This window comes from Oncorhynchus tshawytscha, linkage group LG09 (genome assembly GCF_018296145.1).
Source record: "Oncorhynchus tshawytscha isolate Ot180627B linkage group LG09, Otsh_v2.0, whole genome shotgun sequence".
In the NCBI taxonomy this organism is placed as follows: Eukaryota; Metazoa; Chordata; class Actinopteri; order Salmoniformes; family Salmonidae; genus Oncorhynchus; species Oncorhynchus tshawytscha.
This window is the reverse complement of record NC_056437.1, coordinates 50,403,502-50,429,117: the sequence shown is the minus strand read 5'-3', so window position 1 is coordinate 50,429,117 and position 25,616 is coordinate 50,403,502. Positions and strand designations below refer to the sequence as shown.

General features: G+C 40.6%; 1 protein-coding gene and 1 long non-coding RNA gene across 2 annotated transcripts; both read right to left on the bottom strand.

Moving 5' to 3' along the window:
* Positions 1-4,674: 4,674 nt before the first annotated feature.
* On the bottom strand, positions 4,675-7,626 carry LOC121847171. The gene is made up of 2 exons (XR_006084109.1): positions 7,569-7,626; positions 4,675-5,460 (listed from the first exon to the last, which is right to left on the bottom strand). It is a non-coding gene; the product is annotated as an uncharacterized LOC121847171 (long non-coding RNA).
* Positions 7,627-10,430: 2,804 nt separating this feature from the next.
* LOC112258087 (GTP-binding protein SAR1b) lies at positions 10,431-25,465 on the bottom strand. The gene is made up of 7 exons (XM_024432194.2): positions 25,310-25,465; positions 14,992-15,067; positions 14,136-14,255; positions 12,990-13,055; positions 12,773-12,876; positions 12,334-12,465; positions 10,431-12,040 (listed from the first exon to the last, which is right to left on the bottom strand). Exons 2-7 carry the CDS (start codon positions 15,047-15,049, stop codon positions 11,924-11,926), a joined length of 597 nt encoding a protein of 198 aa, XP_024287962.1. The 5' UTR covers positions 15,050-15,067; positions 25,310-25,465; the 3' UTR covers positions 10,431-11,923.
* Between the last annotated feature and the right edge of the window lie 151 nt (positions 25,466-25,616).

The following is a 25,616-nucleotide window of genomic DNA, read 5'->3' as shown; positions in this document are numbered from 1 at the left end:
TGGTGGCGATGTTAGACATAAAAATAAATCCTACAGACTCATTGGTTTGTAGCGGCCATCTTGGTTGAGCAAGAACATTGGAAGATATTGTGTTTAAAGGGTAGGGTAGGGCTGCCATCTTATCGGCTCTTAACCAACTGTGCTATTTGTTTTCTCGCATTGTTTGTAACTTGTTTTGTACATAATGTTGCTGCTACCGTCTCTTGTGATCGAAAAGAGCTTCTGGACATCAGAACTGGGATTACTCACCTCAAATTAGACACAGAGTTTTTCGTCAACGAGTTGGGCGCAAAGGATATACTACGGACTCCCGACCAGGCCCAGATCCCTGTGATTCGCTGGAAAAGGAAACGTAGGTGTCGCGGAAAGAGATCAGGATGCCTTGTGAGGATCAGGCGAAGCGTGGCTATCTGCCCTTGCCTTCCGTTCTGCTAGCTAACGTTCAATCACTGGAAAGTAATTGGGACGAACTGAAAGCACTTATATCCTACCAATTGGACATTTGAAAACTGTAATATCTTGTGTGTCACCGAGTCATGGCTGAACGACGACATTAAGAACATACAGCTGGCGGGTTATACACACTATCGGCAGGATAGAACAGCAGCCTCTGGTAAGACACGGGGCGGGGCCCAATGCATATTTGTAAACAATAGCTGGTGCACAATATCTAAGGAAGTCTCAGGGTTTTGCTTGCCTGAGGTAGTGTGGTCTACAGCGATAGAGTATCTCTATCTACCTAGAGAGTTTTCATCTGTATTTTTCGTAGCTGTCTACATACCACCACAGACCGAGGCTGGCATTAACCGCATTCAATGAGCTATATTCCATCACAAGCAAAGCGGAAAATGCTCATCCAGAGGTGGCGCTCCTAGTGGCCGGGGACTTTAATGCAGGGAAACTTAAATCAGTTTTACCTCATTTCTATCAGCATGTTAAATGTGCAACTAGAGGGGGAAACAAATCTAGACCACCTTTACTCCACACACAGAGACTCGTACAAAGCTCTCCCTCGCCCTCCATTTGGCAAATCTGACCATAACTCTATTCTCCTGATTCATGTTTACAAACAAAAATGAGAGCAGGAAGCACCAGTGACACGGTCAAAAAAAAAAATGTGGTCAGATGAAGCAGATACTAAACTACAGGACTGTTTTGCTAATACAGACTGGAACAAGTTCTGGGATTCATTGTTCATCTCAGTTACGTCTGAGTTACTCAGTTACACCACATCAGTCACTGGCTTTATCAATAAGTGCATCGAGGACGTCGTCCCCACAGTGACTGTACGTACATACAGTTGAAGTTGGAAGTTTACATACACTTAGGTTGTCATTAAAACTCATTTTTCAACCACTCCACAGATTTCTTGTTAACAAACTATAGTTTTGGCAAGTCATATAGGACATCTATATGTTCCCCATATAGGACATCTAGCCTTTAAACAGCTTGGAAAAATTCCAGAAAATGATGTCATGGCGTTAGAAGCTTCTGATAGGCTAATTGACATAATTTGAGTCAATTGGAGGTGTACCTGTGGATGTATTTCAAGGCCTACCTTTCAAACTCAGTGCCTCTTTGCTTGACATCATTGGAAAATCAAAAGAAATCAGCCAAGACCTTAGGGGAAACAAATGGTTCATCCTTGGGAGCAATTTCCAAAAGCCTGAACCACATTCATCTGTACAAACAATAGTACGCAAGTATTAACATCATGGGACCACACAGCCGTCATACCGCTCAGGAAGGAGACTCGTTCTGTCTCCTAGAGATGAACGTACTTTGGTGCGAAAAGTCCAAATCAATTCCAGAAAAACAGCAAAGGACCTTATGAAGATGCTGGAAGAAACTGGTACAAAAGCATCTATATCCACAGTAAAACAAGTCCTATATCGACATAACCTGAAAGGCCACTCAGCAAGGATGAAGCCACTGCTCCAAAACCGCCATAAAAAAGCCAGACTACGGTTTGCAACTGCACATGGGGACAAAGATTGTACTTTTTGGAGAAATGTCCTCTGGTCTGATGAAACAAAAATAGAACTACTTGGCCATAATGGCCATCGTTATGTTTGGAGGAAAAAGGGGGAGGCTTGCAAGCCGAAGAACACTATCCCAACCGTGAAGCACAGGGGTGGCAGCATCCTGTTGTGGGGTTGCTTTGCTGCAGGAGGGACTGGTGCACTTCACAAAATAGATGGCATCATGAGACAGGACAATTATGTGGATATATTGAAGTGAAATCAGTCAGGAGATAAAGCTTGGTCGCAAATGGGTCTTCCAAATGGACCCCAAGCATACATCCAAAGTTGTGGCAAAATGGCTTAAGATCAACAAAGTCAAGGTATTGGAGTGACCATCACAAAGCCCTGACCTCAATCCTATAGAAAATTTGTGGGCAGAACTGAAAAAGCGCATGCGAGCAAGGAGGCCTACAAACCTGACTCAGTTACACCAGCTCTGTCAGGGGGATGGGCCAAAATTCACCCAACTTATTGTGGGAAGCTTGTGGAAGGCTATCTGAAACGTTTGACCCAAGTTAAACAATTTTGAAGGCAATGCTACCAAATACTAATTGAGTGTATGTAAACTTCTGACCCACTGGGAATGTGATGAAAGAAATAAAATATTAAATTAATAATTCTCTCTAGTATTATTCTGACGTTTCACATTCGTGAAATAAAGTGGTGATCCTAATTTTTACTAGGATTAAATGTCAGGTATTGTGAAAAACAGAGTTTAAATGTATTTGGCTAAGGTGTATGTAAACTTCCAACTTCAACTGTACATTCATATTATTAAGTTGTTTTGTGACAGAATGTTATTAGGTGAAATTAAGTTAACATTTTTACACTTCTAAAAGTTAATGAATTGGTGGAACGACCTTTAACAATGAACAACAGTGTCTCTTCTTCTCAGGTTATTATCAGGGGAGGGTGTTTCAGCCGGTTGCATTATCCTCTGTCATAGCCGGGGGCTTTCTCCTTCTTTTCGGCTCTTTTTGAAGTGTGTCTGGGCTGACAGAGCTCCGAGTCCCCCTCCACTATCACTGACTCCACTGTTTAAGTTTGTATATTTAGGGGCTGTGTCCTCTGGGAGTGTGTGCGTGCGTGTGTGTTGTGTGAGAGAGAAAAAGCAGGCAGCATTGTTCCGAGCACCATCGCAGCTCTGTGACCTAACTCCCTTTCTCTAAGATAAGTTCCCTTCTCTTTTTTTATTTTTTTAAGTCGTTCTTTCCCGCTCCAGTCAGACAGCATTGCTCCAAGTCTGTAAACATTTCATGTCTATTTTTGGTTACCGTGGGGCAAAATCAGTGCCGCCCCTGGAGTGAATTAAGTTTTGTCTCTCTGGTTACGGCTCCCAGTTTCCAAATGGGTCCTGGCTTCAGCACATACTTCAGCACAAGGTGTACCAAACCTAGGAAGTGGAAGATAGGATCCCAGCCAAAAGGCTCTGTTGTTTTTTCTACACAGAAAGTAGGTGCTGTGTTTGTGTTTGTGTGCGTGCACGCATGTACTTTTCACCTAATGTAAAGTTGTAAAAGTCTGAACTTGATTCTGTCATTATGTTTCGTTGCTAGGCAAGAAGACATGTCTTTATGTGCGTCGTAAAGACTTGGTCCGGCCTCAATGTCTTTGTAGTGTTGGCCCCCCGTATGCCAACATTGACTGCCAGCCTTCACGGAAATACAGTTAAGTACAGTGGCCTTTCCCATCAAGAAATAAGTATAGTATGTGCAAACTCACAAATATCTTGAAATACAGGTTATAGTTATGGTTATCAGTTATTCAAGACAATAGGCTTTTTGATCCCATATGTTCTCCTACTTTTGCCTCAGCAAATGGTGAGGCTCAAGTCAAATCAAAGGTATTTGATAATGCCACAAAATGAAAGTCATGCCCACACTGTCAAATTTATCAAAAAAATTTGACAATGCAGAACCTAATTTAGCTCAATAAACCACAAGCTCATTACATTCCCATACAGAATTCACTTGTCATCACAAACCTAGACGGGACAATCATTCACACGAGTGTCATCTTCACATTTCGACACCATCTATTGCATTTCCTCTAACATTCCAGTCACTTGTGTTTGTGTCTGGTTTGTTGAACTGGGAACAAGGGACACATGCCAGAATTGCCCGTTATCTTCTCACTCATCAACTAGAACCAGATCAATCAGCTACTGTAACTGTGTGTGTGTGTGTGTGTGTGTGTGTGTGCGCACAGACTGAATCCAAACTTAAGAGTACAGTACAGAGGCACACATGAGGTCAATCAAATGACTCCCCAGACAGCAAAGCATGTCTGGCACTGAATAGTTGTCATCTCACTGGTGAGGTCATCCTACGTTATACTTATATAACATATAGAAATAAAGTTGTAAGTAGGTACATATATACAGCATTCGCCAGCACAAGGAAAAAGAGGAAAACAATTTAAAAGATGTATTAAAGAAATATAGCTAATGTAGCTAAAAATGGCAGAAATATATCAAATGTGTATTTTACGTTCAACCATTAATGATGAGTCTCATGTATTCATGGGTTTCAAAAACTGTCATGGACAGTTTTTTGTAAGTTCATTAGAGATTACCTTTGTTATCCAATATCATTTGGTAATAAAACACAGACAGTGCGAATTGTGGAGGACGGATGGTGCTCTCTTCTCATTGTTGTTAGTATGAAAGTTGTTTTAATGCTGATTTGATCAGAAGGTAATGCCATCAGCAATTGGAAATCACTTAATGTCCTGTGCTGTCACCGTGAAGACAGCATCACAACAGCCACACTACGCTCCACAACAGAGCAGACTCGCAGAGGTCGGTGGGAATGCTTTTGGGTCTTTCTATAATGAATTATCACATTTTAAATCATCCATTCTTATCCAGTTAAAACAATTTGAAATGAAAACATTTAAGGGTCCTTTACATGACATTCTGTAATAATGACAGAAACATTGTAATCACAAGTTTGCACACATACAAGGTTATGTACACAAAAAGTCATGTGTATAGAGATGTTAGAGCTGGTTTGGGAAGACAATGAAGTTATAATTGTGTTCTGTTTAATCTTCAAATCAAACCTTTCAACATCATTCAACCATCAACAGCTGAGCCATTCTCAGTTGGTTCTGGAAGTGGACAACATTGCCCACAGTCTTGCCTGGCCAGAGGAAGCAACTGATCCATTCCCAGACCAGAGATCATCCTCTCTGCGTACAGGTGAGACCGAGGCCAGCCACACACTTGAGCGGTGTAACACAGAAGTCAACCATCAGGGGATTCTGCATCAGACCAGCCAAAGGAGGAAAGACCACCAGGGTTCCCATTAAGGAGAGCCAGAAGTGTCGAGGACCTCCATCTCCCACCCCAAAAACTGTCCAATCCTGTGAGGGGGCAGTGGAGTTGGTGGTGCCGCTGTGAGTGGAACTGTGGAGGGGCCTGGAGGTGGCAGGGCTGAGAGGGACAGATGTGCCCAGAATCAAATCAAATTTTATTGGTCACATACACATGGTTAGCAGATGTTATTGCGAGTGTTGCGAAATGCTTGTGCTTCTAGTTCCGAAAGTGCGGAAATATCTAACATGTAATCTAACAATTCCACAACAACTTCCTAATACACACAAATCTAAGTAAAGGAATGGAATAAGAATATATACTGTACATATACATATATGGATGAGCAATGACAGAGCGACATAGGCAAGATGCAGTACATGGTATTTAAAATACAGTATATACATATGAGATGAGTGATGCAAGATATGTAAACATTAACAAAGGCCAGAGGCGATGTGGGACGTGTGGCCTCATGGTCCTGATGCTAGTCCTGGCTGTTTTCTCCTGTCAGTGGGAGTCTGCATGGTCAACATTGTAAAAGGGGAATGTTGTAAGCTGGATGAGAAGGACACATACTCGATTGATGAATTAATTTGAAAAGAAAATGGAAATCACTGTGTACTGCATATGTTTAAAGAGTGAGATATGGGACAATACACTCTTCTCAGTCAATACAGTTCCTCAGGGTAAAAAAAACAACTGATCTGAACCACATATTATTGAGTGTCTCAAATGTCACATATGGCTCTGGTCAAATGTTGTGCACTATATAAGGAATAAGGGTGCCATTTGGGACGGATACATCGAGTTAGTAGAAAAAGAATAACATGTCCTGGTCTGGTGGTATATATTGGAAATATTGGAGACATATTTGCGAACATTACAAACAATTTTAATGTAAACTGTTTCTCCTTACAAACAATTTAAATGTAAACTGTTTCTCCGTCTCAAAATCCGCATCCGCCAATTAAAATTGTTGACGTAATTGCACGTGATAGAACGCTATTTTCCATATCCTGGCGTACTTCGTGGTTGTCACTAGTTTACCACCGCCACAAAGTCTAAATTAAAAATGCATAATTTTTGTTGTTGCTTTTGGTCGCAATTTAAGGTTAGCAGTGTGGTTACCATTTAAGGTTAGGTGGTTTAAAATCTGATTTAAAAAATATAAATTGTAGAAATAGGCACGGGGGTTAGCCATACTTATGACTTTGTGGCTGTGGTAACTAGCGACAACCATACTCAGACCAATGCTAAAAAAAAAACAGCTGAATGTGATTATTTTAGTGATAATGCTCGAGAAGACGGTGTTTGGAGGATATATTGGCACGGGTGTTGTTTAGGCCCGAGACGAGGTCGACACACTCCGGTTTCGAAGGCATTATCACTTTACATATTTTCATTAAACACGTTATTTTGATTAATTTATTCATACTATTTCATCCTTCCACAAGATATAGTCCCGACACAAATATAGGGTTGCTACCCAAACTGGCTGGTCGTTCTATCGGTTCGGTTGCCAGAGACCCAGGCTAAGTGTTTTTGTTCTGTATCTATATAGACGCGACCCAGTCATTCCTTTTAAATGTTCTATTGCCATACCGGCTGGCAACGTTATTATCCTTTGCTTGCTAGCTAGCCAACCTCGGCAAATTTACAGTCAAGTCAAACAGTGTAGCCAGAATAACAACAAATTAGCTTCATTTGCATTTGTTTAAGATGTTTTATTGTGACAAGTGAGATCATGTCTAGATGCTTTTCATAGTGGAGATCAAGTTTATCAATTGCCTGGCTGGGCTGACGACAATGGATTTCCAGTCAGACAGAGCAGAGGAAATATGCAAATTTGGAATTAGACACCGGTTGGAATGCGGTTTTGACCAATCAGCATTCAGGATTAAGACCCACCCAGTTTATAATGCCAATTATGGTAATGGCTAGAAGGGATACCGATACTGTCAAATTACGTCATATTCTCGTTCACTACGAAAGTTTGCGTCATGGATAGAAGGGATACCGATTTTGTCATAGTCCTGTTCACTACGAGTTTGCGTTTTACACATCGTCGAGTTCTACAGCAGACTGGACTTGATTTCCACAGGATCGCTAGCTAGCAGAACTATTGGGGTACTTTCTACGGAGCACATTACATTACTACATGGGCTCCAGAGTGGTGGAGTGGTCTAAGGCACTCCATCTCAATGCAAGAGTCGTCACTACAGTACCTAATTCGAATCCAGGCTGTATCGCATCCGGTCGTGATTGGGAGTCCCATAGGGCGGCGCACAATTGGCCCAGCGTCGTCCAAGTTTGGCCGGGGTAGGCTGTCATTGTAAAGAAGAATTTGTTCGTAATTGACTTGCCTAGTTAAATAAAAAATATATTTATTAGTGTTATCAGCTAGTAATTTTGCCCTTGTGGAACTTAAGAGGACAGTGGTTAGAGGTCCATGTAGAGTTTGAGTAGTTTTTCTGTTCTACTTGATTATTATTGCACCAACCTGGTGTCCCAGCTCTACCAGTCCGTGATGTGAAGAATGGAAATATTGTCTTATTCTTTCTTTTCATATACTAACTGGCCACCAGACTACAGAAACTACAGCAATGGAACTGAAGTAATGGAATAGCAATAACTGTAACGCTAGCAATAGGAATATGGCATGAGAGATGCCAAAAAGAAAGTCATTGGTTGCTTAGATTTAATTTATTCTTATTTTTTTCTATTAAAAACACAAAATACAGCAAATATGCAGAACTTTAAAAAAAAGTGGAACCCTCACTCTCCTAACATAAAGTTGAACCCTATCCTCTCCCCTCTACCTTCTCCTCTCCCTTTTTTTCTCTTCTGTCTAACCTTCCCTCCCTACCGTCTCCTCTCCCTTCCATTTTCTCTTATGTCTACTGTCTCCTCTCCTAGATGTGTTTGCCATTGTTTGTATGTTTTGATATTTAGATGTGTGTGTGTGCGTGTGTGTTAACGCTCAATGATGTTCCTTTGTTTTTTTTACTTTACCTTGTTCCCAGTGTCTGGGTTTTTGTGAGTTTTTTTTCTCTTCGGCCTCATGTTCTGTGAGAGACAAACCACACCAAAAATACAATTTTGAGAAAAATATTGTAGAACGGAAATGTTAAATGTACCGTAGATAATCACAGAAAACAATCTTCATTATGATTGTATTCTAGAATAATCTCAATCTCATTAGGGGTAGGCAGACCCAGTGGAGGGGGGAGGAGCTAAGGCTAGACACACCCAGGGGAGGAGCTAGGGGTCCTCGGCCACAGTCCAGGATCAGCAGCATGTCCAGGTAGGTGTAGGGCCAGGCATGTCCAGGAGTTATTAGATGTAGAAAAGGACAAAAGGGGGCTACTGGGAGCATTCTTATGTACATCAGATAAGACACAGTACAGTACACCAGATGAGACAAGCTGACCATGGACCCTAGGCAAATAAAAACTATTGCAGCATAAACACTAGAGACTGGGACAGGGGGATCGAGAGACGATGTGGCCCCGTCCAATGCCACCACTGAGTGCTACAAGCCAGGGACTCCCCCATAATAGTCAGTGGTATGGTTCATCAGTCCAGTGCAATGGGACCTGATGCTTCTCTGCTTGGCTCTCAGCTTTAAGGAATTAGGGAACTAGTGTCCTGTCCGGGGGGGGGGGGACAGGCTACTTGTACATCAAGTTGCCTTACGTGACAGAAAGAGGAGATATACTTCTGTCCATATGGGCCGTTCATGCTCAGACGAGGATTATTTGTCCAAGGCTTAGGTACGTAACGTCACTTACAAGACTGAAACCAAGTCTGACTCTCTCACATAAAAGAGGAACTCTGTAGGAGAAAGCCCCGTAGCCATCTGTTTTCTTGGATATTTGGGGAACAAGGAGTCCTGCATCTTGTGGTTCTCTTCCCTTTCTAACACATACCCGCCTCAACCTCTCACCTCTCCCTTCCTGAACTACATCCCCTCCTCACAACATCAGTCAATCATAATCACCTTTACTGTGCCTCTTTGTAAAACATTAGCTAACGTACCATTTGTGTTTCCCTCTTACTATCACTCGCATTTTTATCCTTGCCATGGTGGCAGGCGTACAGTAGGTTCTCCTACCGAACACCAGGAAGGTTGTTCCATCATGGGGAACATGAGTTCTCGATGCAAGTTTTTTCACGATGCGAGATCTGAGGTGTTAAACAAATGACAAGTTAGAATAGCAGTTAATCTCTATAGCTAATCTAAAATCGATTAATAACACACACGTCTGTCTACTATCTAACGTTAGTCAACGGAGTTAGGTATTTTACTAGGTAACGACCTAGATTAATATCACTTCTTGATTAAATTCGAACTCAGCCTTCTGTCCAGATGCTGTATCCTTTTTGTTTACAATACATGTGGTCCTTGTCTTCTGTTTATAATGGTTTAGATGGTCTTCAAAAGCTTGTAGGCTAGTAAAATACTGAAGACCAGCAGTGTTAACCACCATCGTTGTAAATGAGTCATTACAAAATTCCTGAGACAACTCAAGCTACGAGTGGAGCAGACGGGACTATGACGCCATTTTAACACAATCGGTATCCCTTCTAGCCCAGACCGAAAGGTCTATTTCCGGTAATAAATTCTGTTTCAGCCAATTACAACTGTTGACGTGGCAGAAACCTTTTTCATAAATCACACCGCAGCGGAGTAACGTTCAACTCGATTATATCGAGGCGGAGTTGAGTTTGGACGCTGAAGTTGCTAGCAACAACGAGCCACCATCAGTCGATTCTTGTAAAAAAAATCTAACTTACATGTACCTCTTTGTCATATACAAGTGCCCTCTTCCGCGTGCTTCTGAAATGTATACTTTTAATAACATATTTTAGCGAATACAACCACCAATCCCTTGTTGCTCGTACAACGTAAAGTGAGATTCAATTAGTTCCGGGATCCTTGGGACAGCCCCACCGTAAACCCTTACCTACCCTAACCATTTAAATTGTCAACTTCCATTATGACAGCCCAGAAGACGAAGGTGTCATTTCTAGTGACAGTCAAGCGACCGAGCCACTCCAAAATAACTGTTGTTTACGGACCACTGTTAACCTGTTATTCATTGCAAACATTTATTACAATTTATGATGCAAACAGTCTCTCTCTTATCGGAACAGCTCATGGAATACGAGAGATTAAAGATACGCAAAGGGACAGAACAAAAAAAAGTATTATGCGCCATTCAATTATGGTTCTCAAGAAGAAAAAAAACACGTTTTGAGATAAGCACTCAATTCTTAACATTGTAATTTGGCATTTCCTCCCTCGTGTTGTACTTCTGTAGATGGTCATTCAAAATCAAAGAACAAGGCATGCATAAGTTTTTTTTTTTATATAAAGCACATTGATCAAGGAAACCGCTTATATAAAAAAAAAAAAAATCTATGGTGGGCATGTACATTCTTTCTTATAGGTTTTCATATGCCTATCCATTCCCACTCATGGACTATTCCTCATATCTTACTTGGTCAATATATTCATCCTGTTTCTGTCTGCTCAGGGAACTCATCAGTAAAATGGCTTTATAACATTGAAAACTACTAGATGTTACATGAAACCAACCACTTTTTACTGCATGTTATTTTCAATCATTTAATTCACAGTTAAATATCTTTCTGATCTTGTCTGCTAGCTAACAATTTCAACTTCGAACCTCAGACTCAAAGAGATGGTTATATAGCCAATAGTTACTTTCCTTTTCCTTCTTCTGAATTAAAATGTACCTTCCCATTGTGGTCCATGGTCCTTTCTACTATCTTCTCACACCATATGAGAGGTCCATGCTGCCTACAACCCGTTGGCCTACCTACACTCATGCCTTGGAGCCTGGGAATAGTCATTGCAGTGTTGATGAAATGTGATCTTGAAATGCCATTAAGTGACATCTTAAGGAATTTAACTTTTCCCCGATACATTAATGTAGATCAATGCAGGGCTCTGTATTACAAGAGTATGACAGAGCCACAGAAGGGCGAGTACTGCGGTCTACATTTCTTTCTATGTTTACTGAAATAATGTAAAAAAATATATATAGGATGAAGAAACAAAAATGAATGAAACATGATTAAACACGAGTCACATCTGCATGTTTTCTTTCAAGTTTAAAAAAATATGTATTGCGACGTGTACAACTACTCAGCTCGGTCTCACTGCTCAAAATGTGTCGGAAGGGTGCGGTGGGCCTATACCATTAGAAGAATTTACAGATTTAGATTTAGAATGCATTTACCACACCAACAGATGTCACGGGGGAGGTGAAAAGATTGAAACAAAATAGAAAAGATTCATCAGTTAGAATTTTTTTTCAACGGTTCTGCAGAATCAATGCTATGTTAATTCTCTTAGAAAAAGAGAGTAAAGGAAGAAAAAATAGCCACACAAAAAATGTTCTGGAGACCAATAAAAGTCTATTGGGTTCAAGTTGTACTGTTTTTTTCTGATAGTGGAGGCAGACTTTATAAACCAAACATTGGACTGAGTGTGGTGGCGGTGGTGGTAGAAGTGGGGAGTCTCCCTGTCGCGCCTCCTCCTGCCGGGGTTCTAGTCGATGTACTGGGAGAGCCAGCGGAAGCCCTCCCCGTAGCCCTGCCTCTTCAGCACGCTGCACATGAACAACTCCAGTGGTCTCGTGTTCAACTCCTTCATGGGAATGTTGCCCTGGAGACCAGACAAACAACATCAGGGAACATCATTCAAATGCATGGTTGTTCTAATCACCTGTGGCTCTGTTTTTGTTCTTCCTTTGTTTTAAAAATCATATCTATGTTAGAGGTAGGCTGTTCAACAGGATATTGCTTTGGTTACTGCTAGGGCCAAGAGTTCCCCAACATGACCTGACAGGGTGAAACTCTTGTGATTTGTTGTACAGTTCAGTACTTGCACTGTGAGTAAAGAAAAGTGGGTGGCACAGTAGTATCAGTAGATGTGGGTTAGTGCAGTGATCTCCTCACCTTGCCCGTTGTCTGTCCATACAATCCAAACAGCTCACGCAGTCTCTCCTCGCTGATGGCTTCGTTTCTGTCAATCTTGTTGCCAAGGACCAGGATTGGCACGTTTCCAATGGTCTCATCTGTCATTAGTGCCTGTGTGTACCACAAGACGGAGATGTCTGGTTAGTTATCACATTAATCCACACCAAACATGTCATGATGTAAGACATGATCTACCCATGAAACTTTTGGCAATTACGACTTTGGAAACGGTAAAGAAACCATTATTTCATCGCACATATCCAAAGAAATCAGTACAAAACTGATGAACTGCTTATGAAAAGGCCATTTGTTTGGATAGAACGTGTACGGTGGGTTCTTAAGTTGAAATCGTTTTCAGCCCCATTTATCTTATTCATGGGGCCTTTTCAATGTCGTTGTGAAATCCATGATTACGCACATCAAGTTCTGTTTTGGACTCGGCCAATCTCGGGATGTCCAAGCAATCCACAAGGAAGACGATGCCGTTGATGGCGGGGAGGTAGTTTTTCCACACTCTGCGAGCTGTTTGAAAACACGCACAAAGCAAAATAAATTAGTGCAGTACAGTTTTGCTGGGAACCACAAAGGAACAGATCGACGTTCTCTCACACACAGACAGTCACAGGCACACATACCTTGTGCATGGCCTCCAAGGTCAAAGGTGGTGAAGGTCATGCCAGCAATCGTCAGCTCTTCCGAGGCTGGTGGGTAAAATGGGTCATAGTTACATTGGAAAACTACTACACAAGCTCAGTCAACTGGGTAACCATCAAATGGGTAGGACAAGAGTAAAATTAGTCAGCGCTAGCTTTTTATGAACATCTGAGGGGCAGTGTTCATTTTGGCACTCTTTTTTGATTTAGTCGTCTTAGTCATTTTGTCACATTTTTGTCATTTGAATTATGATTTTGAGTAGTTGTCAAAATGACAAAAACAGCATGCCATTTTAGTAAACTAAATGCCCTTTCATTTTAGTCACATTACATGTGTATGCCTCAATGACCGAGAGTAAACATAAATCACTGACTTCCATAGCCTTGTCCTACCAATATTTTTCTGCATAACATCAGATTCTCTTCCCAACAGCAGAAATATGACAAACATAAGAAAAATCTGGTCATGTAAATTCCTATTTTAGCTAGCCTACATAGATAATGCACATTACATACAAAACACACAGACAGACAAGAGAGAGGAGCAATCACCAGATGGCAAAGTATTGTGACTGGTTTGCTATGGGGAAGCAAGAGAGTCGCCTACGCAATGTGTCTAATCGGAGGCCGAGCGGAGCATGTCTGCCCATATTCATCGCTTGCTCCCCAGCCGATGTAGGCTGTGCGCGTCCTTCCCACCGCTGAACAGAACTGCGAAGCACATCTGTGCTGCTAAAATCAAAAAAATTGTACTCATCACTGAAAAGCTCTTAATCTCTCGGAAAAACTCCTGTCCAGTCCCCTTAGTAGTCAGAGTTAGTCTCGTCTCAGTCAACTGATAGGAAAAAATCATTTTCATTTATATTTTTGTCAGTCTATTTATTTAGTCAGTTAGTCTAGTCAATTAGCACAAATTATATTTAAAAAAAAATATTTAAAAAAATAGGTGTTTGACAAATATTTTAGTCACTATTTTTGTTGATGAAATTATCACTGAGGAGAAGATTATACTTGGGATTGATTGTTGAACTATTAGGCCTGTTCATAAACAACTGTCTGTTTCCTTAGCTCTCGATGTGTACGTTTATAGGAAAATTACACAAACGTGACTATAAAAGATTTACTCACTTGGATGTAAAGTTGGCACATGCTGTCCCAATCTGTCATCTTTGAGCATGTGCAGTAGCGTTGTCTTGCCAGCATTGTCCAGTCCAAGAAATACTAACTTGCCCGATTTCTTGTACAGTCCTAAAATATAATAAATGTATCAAACAAATATTTCAGAAATGTTTTTGTACATTGAAAGTGAAGAAGCTGTGACTTCCTATCACCTTGCCCTGTCAATAATTGTTGACTTTCCTTTGCCTAACAATGTATTCACAATGAAACCAAATCATTGGAAACTCTTCTCAGCAACAAAATAAGTCAAACTTGAAAGTGTTGAAGTAACAAGTTTAGACTTGCTGTCAGGTATGCATAACCTATAGTGAACAAGCTTTGTCATTTCTATCCGAGTGAGCTGAGGCCTAGCCGTCATCATTACTTCACACCACTGGAACATCAGCACTACCTGTTAAACAAGTTAAGCAGGAGTGTCACCACGCCTCTCGGGGATGAGAGCTAGCTAGTGTCACAGAAACTAGAGGGCTCTGGAGAGGGAGGCTAAAGCGAGCTGTAGCAGCAGCCTCTTGTTTGTGTTTCACTCTAGCTTGGCAGTGGGCACGCACACTGTCAAACACCTAGGCCTAGTCATATACTACTCAATCAGTTACCACGTTCAACCACAAGAGGGACAAGATGGATTTATAGGAACGACAGACAGTACCACACTCGTTGGCATTCTTTAGAACAGGTAGCGATCGGGAAAACCAAGAAATAAACAGAAAATATATCAGTACTGAGTAGCTTAACAACCATCCCCCTATACAAGCCATTCAGAGGACAGTATTGAAAGTGTAATAAGTGAAGTTCAGATAGTACTTACCTAGAAACTGCAGTACGCTACTGAAACCACTATAAATCCAATCAAATATGAAGGACATATCCGGAGCTGGTGAATCCTGTAAGACCGCAAGAACAGAGGCTATGAACAACAGGCATGCAAGAACAGTACATGTTAAAACGTTTGATTAATTACTTGGCCCTGATCTTCCTTAGACACAAAAAATATTAAGATCTAGGCCTACTGGAAGCTAGAACACAAGAGCAGTTTCCCCAATCTCAAATAAGGAGCCATTTTAGATCAACAATAAAAAAAAATAGTTGGTGCTTTCAAGACAACTGGGAACTTTGGAAAAATACAAGGTCAAATCATGACATCAGTGATCTTTGTCGGAAAGCTCCACAAAGAGGCCTGAGTTCCCGAGTTGGAATTCCGAGTTAGATAACCGTTAACTTCTCCCCCCACCCCCCAGTCTGAGCTTGTTTTATTCAGAGTTCCCAGTTGTCTTGAAAGCACTGAAGTTGGAAATCTCAGAGTTGTTTTGAATGCGGCACGACCCAACAGTGAAGAGATTTTGATCAATAATCTATCAGTCATGGGCACCTTCCTAATATTGAGTTGCGCGCCTTTTGCCCTCAGAACAGCCTCAAGTCATTGAGCATTGACACTACAAGGTGTCGAAAGCGTTACACAGGCATGCTGGCCCATGTTGACTCCAATGCGTCCAATAGTTGTCAAGTTAGCTAGATGTTCTTTGGATGGTGAACCATTCTTGATACACACGGAAAACTGTTGAGCTTGAAACCCAGCAGTGTTGCAGTTCATGATACACACAAACCGGTGCGCCTGGCACCTACCACCATACCACGTTCAAAAGGCACTTTAATCTTTGACTTGCCCATTCATTCTCTGAATGGCACACATACACAATCCATATCTCAATTGTAACACAACTTAAAAATCCTTTAATCATCTGCTCCCCTTTATCTACACTGACTGAAGTGGATTTAACATGTGAGATTAATAAGCGATGATAACGTTTACCTTGTCAATCTGTCATGGAAAGAGCAGGTCTTCCTAATGTTGACAGACACCATTATTATAATGTATTTAAATGGAACATATTACAGAAAGGGGGAGTGGCCATACACAGTTGAAGTCGGAAGTTTACATACGCCTTAGCCAAATACATTTAAACTCAGTTTCACAATTCCTGACATTTAATCCTAGTAAAAATTCCCTGTCTAGGTCAGTTAGGATCACCACTTTATTTTAAGAATGTGACATGTCAGAATAATAGTAGAGAGTGACTCATTTCAGCTTTTATTTCTTTAATCACATTCCCAGTGGTTCAGAAGTTAACATACATTCAATAAGTATTTGATGGCGTTGCCTTTAAATGGTTTGACTTAGGTCAAATGTTTTGTGTTGCCTTCCACAAGCTTCCCACAATAGGTTGGGTGAATTTTGGCCCATTCCTCCTGACAGAGATGGTGTAACTGAGTCAGGTTTGTAGGCCTCCTTGCTCGCACGTGCTTTTTCAGTTCTGCCCACACATTTTCTATAGGATTGAGGTCAGGGCTTTGTGATGGCCACACCAATACCTTGACTTTGTTGTCCTTAAGCCATTTTGCCACAACTTTGGAAGTCTGCTTGGGGTCATTGTCCATTTTCAAGACCCATTTGCAACCAAGCTTTAACTTCCTGACTGATGTCTTGAGATGCTGCTTCAATATATCCACATAATTTTCCATCCTCATGATGCTATCTATTTTGTGAAGTGCACCAGGTCCTCCTGCAGCAAAGCACCCCCACAACATGATGCTGCCACCCCCGTGCTTCCCGGTTGGGGTGGTGTTCTTCGGCTTGCAAGCCTCCCCTTTCTCCTCCAAACATAACGATGGTCATTATGACCAAACAGTTCTATTTTTGTTTCATCAGACCAGAGAACATTTCTCCAAAAAGTATGTATCTTTGTCCCCATGTGCAGTTGCAAACCGTAGTCTGGCTTTTTTAATGGCAGTTGTGGAGGTTATGTCGATATAGGAACTCGTTTTACTGTGGATATAGATCATTTTGTACCGGTTTCCTCCAGCATCTTCACAAGGTCATCTGCTGTTGTTCTGGGATTGATTTGCACTTTTCACATCAAAGTACATTCATCTCTAGGAGACAGAATGCGTCTCCTTCCTGAGTGGTATGACAGCTGCGTGGTCCCATGATGTTTATAATTGCGTACTATTGTTTGTACAGATGAACGTGGTACCTTCAGGCACTTGGAAATTGCTCCCAAGGATGAAACAGACTTGGAGGTCTACAATGTTTTTCCTGATGTCTTGGCTGATTTCTTTTGGATTTTCCCATATCAAGCAAAGAGGCACTGAGTTTGAAGGTAAGCCTTGAAATACATCCACAGGTACACCTCCAATTGACTCAAATTTTGTCAATTAGCCTATCAGATGCCCAATAATTAAATTTTCATTTCTCTACCATAAGATGCCTGTCAGTTTAGAGAATTTGTCAATGCGATCAACTGGCCTCAGACCACGCAAACCCAGGCCCTTTTGGGGGGAAAAACTCATTCTGATTGTCTGGGCCTGGCTCCCAAGTGGGTGGGTCTACGCCCTCCCATACCCCTGCCCAGTCATGTAAAATCCATAGATTAGGACCTAATTAAGTGACTGATTTCATTCATTGTAAATTGTGTTTATATTTTTGTTCAGTATAGAACTTGTATATTTAAAAAATAATAATAATTATGTGGACACCTGCTCATCCAACATCTCATTCCAAAACCATGGCATTAATATGGGGTTGGTCCCACCTTTGCTGCTATAACAACCTCCACTCTCCTGGGAAGGCTTTCCACTAGATGTTGGAACATTGCTGCAGGGACTTGATTCCATTCAGCCACAGAGCATTAGTGAGGTTGGGCAATTCGGCCTGGCTCGCATTCGGTGTTCCAATTCATCCAAAAGGTGTTCGATGGGAATGAGCTCAGGGCTCTGTGCTGGCCAGTCAAGTTATTCCACACAGATCTCGACAAACCATTTCTGTATGGACCTTGCTTTGTGCACGGGGCATTGTCATGCTGAAACAGCAAAGGGCCTTCCCCAAACAATTGCCACAAAGTGTCACATTAAGATTTCCCTTCACTGGAACTAAGGGGCATAGACCGACCCATGGAAAACATCCCCAGACCATTATTCCTCCGCCACCAAACTTTACAGTTGGCACTATGCATTGGGACAGGTAGCTTTCTTCTGGCATCCGAACAACAGATTTGTCAGTCAGACTGTCAGATAGCGGATGGCCATTGACGGCGACAGCTCTAGCAGGGCACAAATTTGATGAACTGACTTGTTGGAAAGGTGGCATCCTATGCCACGTTGATAGTCACTGAACTCTTCAGTAAGGCCATTCTCCTGTCAGCAACAGGTTTCATTCAAATAGCCAAATTCACTACTTTGAATGGGTGTCCACATATAAATGAAAACATACTTGCGTATAAAGTCCTTTCACAAAAAGTCCCACGGTACTGAACATAATTAAAAACGTAAGCATACAAGTTACCACGCCCGGTCTTAGGGATTGCCAACTATGGAAATTCCTCTACCGAGTTTGGTAAATCAGCATTTAATTTCCTTCACCTTATTTAAAATGTTCCTAAATTTGATGTTTCGGTGCAATTCAAAAAGATAATTGAGGACTTTATTATTGATGAATGTGTTTATGACCATGTTATTTTTCCCGCTTGCATTTTGTATTTATATTTTGATGCGTGTATTTTCTGTAATTTATGTCATTCAGGCCTCATCCACAAGAGGCCTTAGGGTCAGTATGACTCCCTGATAAACTAAAGGTTAAATAAAATATGGTATCTGAGTGAGTAACGGTAATTCAACCATGATCACTTTAGATTGATGGTCGCTAAACTAATTTAGCCATCTTAAAAAATGTTAGCCAACATGGGATAATTAACTGACAGTCAGTGACTGACATAAGAGAAAAACTGCTGATGCATAAGAAATTCCACCTTCAGTGTTAGAATAGAATACACATTAAATTGATGAGTTCCCCCAAATAATATTGTGATCGGAGGGCATTAGGACCACCAATTGCCCATCCCTGATCTATTATAATTCTAAGGGTTTGGCTACTTCTGGAACCAGGGGAAGCATCAGTGACACAGGCAAAGTAATATGGCATAATTAGTCTATTAGCCTATATTTGTGTTTCCAAAAGTAGACTAACAACCATCCTAGAATCCAGGTCCTACAAGACTTTAGAATCCCTGCAATCCAAGTTCAGCATGTGGAACGCGGTGCGTGTCACATCGTCGCAAGGAGAGAGTCTCATCTGAAGGATTTAGCAACATGTGATAAGAACAATGACAATCAATGGCAACCCTCAGGAAGTATAATCTTGTTCCAGTGAGATTCAATGGACAGAAGTACAGGCAGTTCAGACCAATGTTCACAGTCTCTTTCCTAACAGCCAAGACACGTGCTCATGAACATGGCCTCAACGACACTGACTCAGAGCCTGATGATGTGGACCATGGGCCTTGTAAATGGATAATCCCAATCAGGTTTAGTTTGCTAACATTAGCCTATTGGTACTTTACATTCAATCAAATCAAATGTTATTTGTCACATACACATGGTTAGCAGATGTTAATGCGAGTGTAGCGAAATGCTTGTGCTTCTAGTTCCGACAATGCAGTAATAATCCAACAAGTAATCTAACAAACAATTCAAAAAAAAAAACCTACTGTCTTATACACAGTGTAAGGGGATAAAGAATATGTACATAAAGATATATGAATGAGTGATGGTACAGAGCAGCTTAGGCAAGATACAGTAGATGGTATCGAGTACAGTATATACATATGAGATGAGTATGTAAACAAAGTGGCATAGTTAAAGTGGCTAGTGATACATGTATTACATAAGGATGCAGTAGATGATATAGAGTACAGTATATACATATGAGATGAATAATGTAGGGTATGTAAACATTATATTAGGTAGCATTGTTTAAAGTGGCTAGTGATATATTTTACATCATTTCCCATCAATTCCCATTATTAAAGTGGCTGGAGTTGAGTCAGTGTGTTGGCAGCAGCCACTCAATGTTAGTGGTGGCTGTTTAACAGTCTGATGGCCTTGAGATAGAAGCTTTAAAAAAGACATGCAAGATACAAACCTAATGTTCTGCCATAATCATTCTAGCATGGAAAGGCTGCACAGGGAACCTTTTAAACTTAATATTTAACATTAACAATTTGACTAAACTAACAAGCCAATGGCTATGTGCATGCAGCTTCAGTAATGCAAAATAAAATGCCATTCACAGTCAAAAGGTAGGCTCCCAACACCTCTACATAAATACCTCCAGTGAGCAGGAGATTTATATTTATATATATTTATATATATTTGTTTAAAGGTCAAAATGGACACGCCTAATCAAGGGTTATTATTTTTTACTAATTTTCCACATTGTACAATAATAGTGAAGACACCCTAACTATATAATAACATGGAATCATGTAGTAAGCAACAAAAAAAAGTGTTAAATCAAAATATATTTGAGATTCTTCAAAGTAGCCACCCTTTGCCTTGATGACAGCTTTGCACACTCTTGGCAATTTCTCAACCAGCTTCATGAGGTAGTCACCTGGAATGCATTTCAATTAACAGGTGTGCATCGTTAAAAGTACATTTGTGGAATTTATTTCCTTCTTAATGCGTTTGAGCCCTTCAGTTGTGTTGTGACACAGTAGGAGTGGTATACAGAACTGTTGGCTCAAACGCATAGTTTTGAAGTCTTCACTATTATTCCACAATGTAGAAAACAGTAAAAAATAAAGAAAAACCCTTGAATGAGTAGGTGTCCAAACGTTTGACTGGTACTGTATATTTGAAATAAAAAGAGGCCTCAGTGGCCTGGCTGGCTGAGCTAGTAATTTTACTGTGACTTTTGTCTCAGACTCAACTGTCTCCCCGTCTAGCGTGCACCACAATGCGCCCGGCAGGCTGGCCGACCTGTGACCAGTTATGCAACGTGCAAACAGCTCCAGGGCTAAAGTATATGGGAGCCAAAGGTCAAGACCATGCAAATACAACTGAACTACACATCAGCAGGAGCTCTCCCCTTTGCCCTGGCTGCTGCTGACACACTGTGGGTTGGAGGATGTGTGTGTGACGTGATCCAGTGGAGGCAAAAGATCTACTGGCAAAATGTATGAATTGGAGTGCCTGTGTAAACACAGCCAAGTAAATACCCTACTCTAGAACAGTTTAGCAGGGAAGCCAGGATATTTGGTAGAGATGTACCACACCGGCTTCTAGTATTTTCCAACTATCAAAGCAAGAGAGCAGAGCCCTACGCTAAACAACCTCTGATTTATCATACCAGTCTGATTTTACATGATTACGTCAATGGATGCTCAAAAAAGTCACAGCAGTAGTCGTCAAGGAGATAGTATTCTATGGTGTTATATGTTCAACTTCATTCTGTTAATTCCCCTGAACATCAGTCCTTTTAAACATGTAATTGATCAATCTAGGCCCAACAATAATATTTAGAATTTACAGCATCTAGCCTAGCCAAAAGAAAAATCAGAAGTAGTGACACCTCTGCAAAATTTTGTATGATATTTCAATATTAAGACCAGAGGGCATTGAGTTGCAGGAACGGAAGTGTACTAAGATTATAGAAAAAAATATACTTCCAGTAGGACATCAGACTACCTGACAGATCTATTTGCCAGGCCAGCTGGCTCATGTTCTCACCTTTTTCATAGAGTCTCTTAAATAGGAGAACGTGTATTCAACTCAAACATAACCTACAGGTTATGACAGCTAGAGATAACTTACAAACACTGATCAATCAAGTCACTGTTTTCAGCTCAAAGCTTTCTATCCCTAACAGAAGTTGAGGTGAGAGCAGATTGCTCTAGAAAAGCCATAGCTACTATATATGTGGGGGAAATAAAATACAATAAATAAATCCAGATTATAAAACAGGTTTTTGGGATGCTGATTGCCATAACTCCAGCACAGAGTTATGGCACCACAATCTCAGCATTCTCCAGGTTCCATTTATCAATGCACACCCACACCCAATGCCCAGCCAGTCAATTTATAAACTTCATCTCCCCTGGAAAAAAGCATTGAGACAATATTTCTCTATGCTACTAGGCTAACATTTGGGTCGTCTTAACCTTGCTGTCTGCTTCTCGGACCTGTGGAACAATGTTGCAGTTTTTTGACAGCTTCTCTGGCCAGGCGAATTCATTATTAAGGAGAATTTTTTAAACCTTTATTTTACTAGGCAAGTCAGTTAAGAACAAATTCTTACTTACAATGACAGCCTACCGGGGAATAGTGGGTTAACTGCCTTGTTCAGGGGCAGAACGACAGATCTTACCTTGTCAGCTCGGGGATTCGATCCAGCAATCTTTCGGGTTACTGGCCCAACGCTCTAACCACTAGGCTACCTGCCGCCCCAGACATATTTCATTATAAATAAACTAAAGCGCACATATCTTGCCGTCATTTCGGCTGCTTGAGGTGATTGTGTTAGCTTTAGTTGGCAAGCTAGCAAAGGAGATGTAGCTAGCCTGCATAGCTACATGTTAATGATTTGTTTACTATAACAACAATTGCAAATACAATGGATAGAATGAACGACCAGCCCATAGATAATTTTCCTGACATAGTCAGCTAATGTGCGTGAGATCATCCATGGGGCAGAAGTCAGCGTGTTGTGATTCTCGGTGGCTAGATTGCTAGCAAGAATGACAAGAAACTGCCATTTGGGGAATCATAAGTTGCTCGTTTCATCTTGTTCTTGATACCATGTCTTGTTTTGACAGATTTCATGTCAATGCTAATAGGGCCCAAATTCGCTAGCCAGCCAACCAACTACTGTAAGTATTTATTTGAGAGGAAACAAGTGCTCATTGTGCAAATGTATTTAGTTTCAATAAAATATTGGAGACCAAATATAGCTTACACGTTGTCAACCATCTAAGCCAACCCTGTCTGTTTTGCACCATAGTTGTGCACGCGTCAGTTTTGTTGATAAACAACCAACCCGTCTATTTGGCTAGCAACTTGAGAATCTGTAAACTAACGACTGGCTTTTGCCCAGACTATTTTGTATGGTTGGAAGGATAAAATAAAATGAATTTACTCAATATAATGTTTTTCATATTAACGATTTTCACCCTCCAGACATTATTTCCTAAAGGACTTAATGAAATGCCTATGTATGTAATGTTGTGAATTTCAACATGAATTATGTGCCCATTTAAGATTACTTTGTTTTTCTTACGATGATTCAATGACTTATGACAACTTTCTATGTCCTCATTTTGGTTTTACAGACGTGTTTCATACGTCTTATTTATACACTTTTGTAATATAAATGAAATGCATATTGTTATATTTGGTAGCACTTATTCGTTTTTCCTTTGCCTCCAACCCCCTTCGATGTGTGGAACGGATGTGGGTGGGACTAGGTCTACATAAGGGTGCAAATGACAAAAAATTCACAAAAGCTCTGACGGAGGCCGTGAGGCCGATACGTAAGCTTATTAAAGATCAGTGATACTATCAAGAGCAGTGTGTGGTTTCCTGTTTCCTTCATCGTATGGTGGAAGGATAAAATAAAACTAATTTACTCAATATACTAATGTTTTTCATATAAACATCAAATCTTTGAACATGTTGGCAAGCGTTTTATAAAAGCAATAAGGCCCTTGAACACAGGAATTATCTAAAAATAACACCCCCTCTAAGGGCTCTTTACACAGCCCTTGGCTTCGCCTCAGGCCTAAATACAGCCTTTAGTCAGGAGTTATTCACACGATAATTCCCATGTTCTCATGCGTTAATGCTTAAGTATAATCTGTATCAATCTAATACGAAATGCTTAACAGTCATGGTTATAATCAGAAGACAAAAGACAATTGCAGTGTCAGACACTAAATATATTAATTTAAAATGCCCACTAATTAATAGTAGTTGTCATAACATTGTTGATCTCACTCCTATCTAATCAATTAAATCATGTAATCAATCATCATTTAGAAGTAGGGGGGGCAATATAATTCAACATGGAGGAGAATCTGGGGTTATTTGACTGATTTAGTTATTTCTAGTTTGGTGACTAACATTACTAGGAGAGGATATTTCTGTTAAGGTATCAACGTGTCAAACTTCAAATTAAAATACACATTTTGGCTAAAGGTAATTGGGTTCAACACTGCATAAGTACCGCGCACCTCACAAGAATTCACCAACTCACACCTCAAACGAATCTTATGTCACCAATACATATTGAGTTTGATTTTATTGACTCCAAAAAAATAACACTTCAGCTCGAAGGTGATCATAGCTATCAGATTTTTACGGCCTATTGTGATGCTCCATTATCCGCTACTGGATATGTCCTGTTTGAATGTAGGAAATGTTTCATTATGAAAACGAAACCCTTTTTTGTTCAATGAAGTAAACCAACAATGTGTATACACCACCAGGTGTAGACACGTTTAGCCGAATCGAGAACGAAGATACTGTAGTATAGCCAAGTTAAGGTTGGTCGAAAGTTCTGTGTTATGCCGAACAGTAACTTACTTACCAACGCTGTAACAGCATCACATTATCCCGTTACAATCCGCTAACTACCTGACATTAAGGCATTTGTTTAATTGATGGTACAAAATCACCATGATGAATAATATAGCAACGACCACTATGACCAGTTGGCTAGCTAACGTTTGGAAGCAAAGCTAAAAGGATGGCGAGCTGTGAAAGTCACAAATTGTATTATTACGTTTAGCTGGCAGCGGAGGAGGAGTTGGTTTTATTCTCATTTAGCTAACTGGTTAACATTAAAATCAAGCTAACGACAACGTTGACATACACACGTAAATTGCCATAGTGATTGGTTGGCCCTCTAGCTAGCTAAGTGGATTTGAATTCATAGATACGTGTCATTTTCAAAGTTAGCTACAGACATTAGCATCGAGCTAGTAGTGGGAGGGAGAAAACTAAAGTTAGCTGTATTGGCGTTAACAGCGAAGCGGTTTGTTACAACTAGAGAACATTTCTCAAGATAGTAAATCACATACTACTAATGGGCCTAATTTAAGGTTACCACATTATAATTCAAAATAAGACAAAACGTTAGCTAACTAACGTTAGCCGCAAACTACACACGTTGTTTTAGGCTTCCTGCTCAAATGACGTTAGCGTAAAGCTAACGTTAACAAGCAGTGTTGCCGTACGTTCAAATAAACTCACTGGCGCAAACAAAATATTTGAAATAATTAATGCGAAACACTTACCCGTTAGCTATCTAAGTGTATATCAATTGACTAAATATGTTTTCTCTTAAAATCATGAAAACCGGCCTTCTGGTGAAATGAGAGTCCGCAATTCGCGTCTTCCTCTATACCTTCGTGTTTTGTTACAGAGCCACGACACAGCAATGGCTGTCCTCAGGCCTAGCCGCTTCCTGTTTATGTTTCACAATCATCTTTCCGGTAGGGGAACAACAATATTAATAAAGTTCGTGCTCTCCTGTAATGAGAAGGTGTTAACATTTCAATACTCATGTTCATCAGGCCATATTGTACAAACAATCTGACGGGG